The 5,740-nt window shown below is 40.5% G+C and overlaps 1 protein-coding gene across 1 annotated transcript in view; it reads left to right on the top strand.

The window, feature by feature from the left end:
* The window catches only part of CEP83 (centrosomal protein 83), a 24,970-nt gene extending 19,269 nt beyond the window's left edge, over positions 1–5,701 (top strand). The window contains exons 14-17 of the mRNA XM_014307277.2: positions 741–870; positions 1,737–1,840; positions 2,502–2,682; positions 3,356–5,701. Coding sequence (XP_014162752.1) covers positions 741–870; positions 1,737–1,840; positions 2,502–2,682; positions 3,356–3,538 — 598 coding nt within the window. The 3' untranslated portion in view covers positions 3,539–5,701. The remainder of the gene's footprint in view (positions 1–740; positions 871–1,736; positions 1,841–2,501; positions 2,683–3,355) is intronic.
* Positions 5,702–5,740: the final 39 nt, after the last annotated feature.

Raw genomic sequence — 5,740 nt, 5'->3', positions numbered from 1 at the left:
GTAGGGAAATTGCATCTGCCCAGGACTGGAGTAGTGGTGGATGCATTAAAACCAGGCCTTGGTCTTCTTAAAATCTGCTACATAGAATCTCACCGTTTGATTTTAATTTTTAACATTAATTTAATTAAATATTCCATTAGTTCTTGCCTGCTTTGACTCACAATGCAGGTAGCCCAAACAAACTCGGCAGCACGGAGAAATGGCTCCTTTCCTATACACTGCTAGAGAACACAGCTTCCTTTTAGTGTGTTGTAACCACACAAAAGTCTAAACAGATAACATGTGCCTTTGGTGGTGTGTGTTCAGCTGGAATGTTGTCTAGAAACCATATTAGTGGGAGCTTCTTGTTGAGCTGCTGTTTGTTCTGCTTGGGAGCACGTCCTGAGCAAGTCTGTTACAAATATTTGGTAGACCCCGTAGGGCAGCACCCCGCCCTCCTAAACAGAGAAGGTAGTTGTCAACTCTTCTGACAACTGATGTTTGGAATAGGCATCTGCTCTTGTGTTCTACTGTGATGATTTGACCTGAATTGAGGAATATTCTCTGGGTGGTTTGGCAGCATGCTAATCCAACAAGGCACCAACAATTAGCTTCTTGGAATCAGTTTTCAAAATTTGATGGTTCAAGAAATCCTAGGATAATGCACAGGTTCAGATGCATCTGTTTTAAGAGCCTTAAGGTATTAACTGAACGTGCTGCATTGTTTGACCTCTTGATTTTTTGACCTGATTTTTCCAAAGGACTTCAGAATACCACCGTATGGAATGGCTGCAGGAGAAGCATGTGCTTACACAGCGTGTCACAGAGTATGAAGAGAAATACAAGCAAATGAAGAACAAGCTGTGTCGAGCTGCTGTTGCTCAGAAAAAGGCATGTTGTCTCTTCCTTTTTGAATGATCCAGCCTGTGTAAAGTTCAACTTTGTTGGCCAGCTAGAATTGTTTCAATGTTAAGAGCTTATTTGCAATCTACTAAATACATTGTGTTCTTCAAGATTAGCATAGAAATAGGTTGAATGACATGCAAAATAATATTACAGCCAACAACTTTGTTATAATGCCATCAAAGATTTTGTGCGGCTTTCTTTGCACATACATGTGCATTGATTGCTAGGAGGTGAACCCCTTGATGAGGGAGGATGATACTAGACAAATAATGTTCTACTTTTCCTTGATGGAATATTAGAATTTTATTTCTTCTCCTAAGCTTACTTTTAAAGAAATAGTTTGGAAGGAAAGACAGGTAAAACCTCAAGATTAATTAGTGGTGTTATACATTGAACATAGGTTATGAAACCTACCAGTGTGTCTTAAGGTCATGGAAAGTTAAGATCAATATGAGAAAAAAAAAAACCATAAAAACCAAACAACAACCAAACCAAAAAACAAAAACAGGGAGCATATTTTTTTGTTTATGCTTATACTCATTTCTATGTGGCCATTTAAAGGATGACCACTGTGATTCTCAGATACCATTAACGTTTGTTAGTACAGCTGGTCACTGACCAACAAGTGACTGGCAGTTGTGCCTCTTTCATTCCCAACTATGGATCATTTTCCATCTCTTCTGCTTCTCAACATGGCAATCTAAGCACCTTCAAACAATACAGCATCTCTTCTTAAAGAAGGAAACTCTATAAAGTGTCGCAGCTTGAAACCACATACAGTTTAGATTTAATTTTTACAGCATCTAATCTATTAAGGTATTACTTAGCTGTTTGAAATATCTGTTTGACAGAGAAAGACTCTCAATGACAATAAACAAAGGAGGATGCATGAAAAAATAGAACTTTTGGAAGCCAAGATGGAAGAACTAGAAAAGGAAAATCAAGTGTTAAATAGGTAATTAACTTTGCTTTTTCTTAGCTTAAATAATTACATATGCTCAAGGTATGACTTACAAATATAGAGTATTTTTGAAGATACGTGTTACCTATATTAGTAACCACAGTCCAGTCTAATGGCCTTTACAGCACTAGAATTCTTTGAATAGATTCTGTTTAGGATGGGCAGCTGAGAGCTTATGAGACAGTTGCAGGGCTGTCTCTTCAAGAAGAAAAAGAGAAAAAAATACCTGATAGACGCAGTTGCAGGAATCCCTTTAAAAGAAGGAAGTGAAAAAGACATCAGAATTGCAAGAGAAACAGACATGGCATCCTCTTTGAAAGATGAAGTCCTGATTTTTCTCTCTTCATTGAGCCCCTATGGAGGACTTGATTTTAATAATTAATGTGGCTTCTCTGACTCACTACTGTGAATGGTAATAAAAGCTTAATTTATTTTATGTAAACTCTAATCTACAATAGAGCAGATAGCAAAATATGTAGAGGGACGTTTAGACAGATGTGTAGGCAAAAGAACGTACACAGATCTACCTTCCAGTTCTTCTGTGTAAGGATAGGTAGAAACTGGAGGTGTTAAACAGCAGAGCACTCGTGGAGATCTGTGCTGCTGTGTTGGGATAACAAAGATCTTGAGCAATAAGAAATCTGTTATTTCCTAGACAGAATGTTTCCTCTGAAGAATATGCTCGCCTCCAGAAGAGGCTGAAGGACTTGCAGCGTCGGCACAATGAATTCCGGAGTATAATTCTGAGTCCTGACATACCGGCACTCAACCCAGTTGGTGTAACTGCATTGTCTGCCGTGCCTCCTGGGCCTGCAGCGTCCTTCTCCTTTCTTCAGGTGGGATATAGCACAAGCTGTGAAAATAATGCAGCAAAAGAGGGTACTGAAATAGTTCTTTTTTACTGACCTTAGTCTTAAGGAAGGCGTATTTCATCTTTGAACAGAAGTAAGAAATTTTGAGTTATCTGGAGATGTTCCCTTCCTCACAATAGGAAGGAGTATTTGAAAGACGAAGGAAAATGTTACCGAATGTAACAACTGGGTAGTTTTAAGCCAATTCTCCATACTGTGTCCTTCCCCTCAGAGGCTTCAAGTGGATCCTTCTGAGCAAGAAATGCTACTGTTGCTCTCACACCATGGTTTCATTATTGCAAAGCAGTATTGCTGCTTTTGATTTCTTGTGTGGTTAAAAGTCTTAGGTCGAGCTGCTGAGGGTGAAAATCTCTCTGGCTGAGGGTTGAGCAGGTTGACTTTACAGATTCATGGTTACTGAGACCTCAGATTTGTGTGCTCCTTCATCTGAGAGGAGGAACATCTGCAAATGTATTTCTTCCTGATGCTGTTCATCAAGAATATCAGAATAATAGCCGTGAAACATTGATGAGTAAAATTTAACAAATAAGGATGTTCTGGACTTTACTTTCCTTAAAGAAAACTAATGTATTGCTCATTTTGGTCCCTTCTGTGTAAAATGTTATAGAGCCACATTCTTTTTCCTTTAAATTTCAAGGAGGAGCAGCATCAAAGAGAGCTTGCCCTGCTTGGCAAGCGATTGGAAGAATTAGAAACCAGACAAAGAAAACAGCTGGAAGATCTTGGACCATCTAGAGAGCGGGTAATGGTGGGATGTGGGGACTTGGCAAGAAATAAGATCACTGGAGAAAATGAAGCACAAAGTGAGGACTCCAAATAAAATCTGCATACTCTTGATGCTGTTAGCTTTCAATAACTTATCCTTTGTACATGCTTTTCATATTTTGCCAAAACCATGGTTGTGTGTGCCTGAATAGCATAAAATATATTCTGCATAGTTACCCCTTTGTGGCTCAACTTGTTTTACTGCTGGGTTGAAGGACCAGCAGGTCTAAGGACTTTTCTCACTGGGAATCATAAAAGGAATATGCAGGGTTGCCATTCATGAGGAGGCTACACCCTGAATTTGTGTTACCAGTGCAATGATATTTAGCATAGCAGCAGTTACAGGCTCAATAATGACATTCAATTGCAGAGTTTTTCTGGTCCACTCGACTTCCCAGTTCTCTGAAGTGCTGCTTCTCTGGGCATGTGTAGGGGAAGTGAAGTGCCTTCCACTATAAGCCAAGAGCAGGTTTGGGATGATTTGATGAAGCTGAATAGCCACAAGTCTGTGGGACATGATGATGTCCATCTCAGGGCCCCGAGGGAACTGGCTAATGTTGTTACTTGTTTGGATGTCATGGTAAACAGGCCATGCCCTCAGTGACTGGAAAAAGGGAAACATTGCTCCCATTTTTAAAAAGGGAAGAAAGGATGAACCGTGATGAACTGTGAAACTACAGACTGGTGTGCCTCACCTCTGTGTCTGGGATGATCATGGAGCAGATCTTTCTAGAAGACGTGCTGAGGCAAGTAAAAAGCAAGGAGGGCAGCCAAGGTAGCCATCATGCCTTTTCTGTGGGCAAATTGTGCCTGAGCAATATGGCCTTGTATGATGGAGTGACAGCAACGGTTGACAGGAGAACACCAACAAATGTCATCATTTAGACTTCTGTGAGGCCTTTGATACAGTTCCACATGACATGGCTGATCTCCAGATTGAAGAGACATGGATTTGATGGATGAATTGTCATTCAGTGGATAAGGAATTGGCTGGATGGACACAGCCAGAGTTGTAGTCCATGGCTCTATGTCCAGGCAGAGGATGGTGCTGAGTGGGGTCCCTCAGAGCTCACTCTTGGGACTGATGCTCTTCAGTACCTTCACTGATGACTGACAGTGAGGTCGAGTGCAGCCTCAGGGTTGCTGACACAACAGAAGGAAGGGCTGTCATCTGGATGTGGGCCCATGGGGACGTTATGTAGTTCAGCAAGTCCAAGTGCAAGGTGCTGCATCTGGGTAGGGAAAATCCCAAATGTGAGTATAGACTGGGAAAAGAAGTCACTGAGACCAGCCCTGCAGAGAAGGACAGTGGAGTTCTCATGGATGAAGGGCTGGTCACAAGCCAGCAGTGTGCATTCACAGCCCAGAAGCCCAACCACATCCTGGGCTGCAGCAAAAGCAGCATGGCCAGCAGGGCAAGGGAGGCTTCAGGGAGACTTTATTCATCTGGTATCTAAAGGGGGCTATAAAACTGAGGGGGACTTTTTCTATGTCCAGAGAGTGTCAGAGGACAAGGGGCAACAGTTTTAAACTGAAAAACTGCAGGTTTTGATATTAGGAAGAAATCCTTTACTGTGGAGGTGGTGAGGTACTGGAACAAGTTGTCCAGAGCAGCTGTGGATGTCCCATCCCTGGAAGTGTTCAAGGCCAGGTTGGATGGAGTTTTGAGCAACCTGTAATAGTGGAAGGTGTGCCTGCCCATGGCAGGGGGATTGGAACCAGATGATCTTTGGTCCCTTCCAACACAAACCATTCTGTGATTCTATGAACTATTGCCAAGATCCCTTCTCAATAAGGTTTGTTTTTCAGTTTCTTTCCATAAAGTCAAAACATTAAATAATCTTAGCACAAGAAAATTTGAAAATTGTTTTACAAGGTTTGGATTGTTTAAAATAAAACTGACATTTAATATAAAAATTTAAAACAAATTTTTATAAATCCTTCAACACTTGATAATATCCTCTTACTCTTTCAATGTGAAAGTTAATGTATGCCACTCTGGGTTGCCGTTTTGATCACTAACAATGCTGTAATCCACATCTAGGTTGGTATTTTGATGCAGATAAAAAGGATAAAATCAAATTTTAAAAGCTCTGAAAACGTCTATTTGTTACCCTTGACAATGTGCCTCTTGTATTTCTATAATGGGAATGGGCAATAATTGGATTTTTTAATATAGCAAAGATTAGTATAATAAATTGCCTTTGCATTAAGTAAATATAAGTCTGTATTTATTCCTACTCTAATTTGTTAACTA

Source organism: Geospiza fortis, unplaced genomic scaffold (genome assembly GCF_000277835.1).
Source record: "Geospiza fortis unplaced genomic scaffold, GeoFor_1.0 scaffold186, whole genome shotgun sequence".
NCBI classification, from domain to species: Eukaryota; Metazoa; Chordata; class Aves; order Passeriformes; family Thraupidae; genus Geospiza; species Geospiza fortis.
This window is presented reverse-complemented; position numbering and strand designations above follow the sequence as displayed.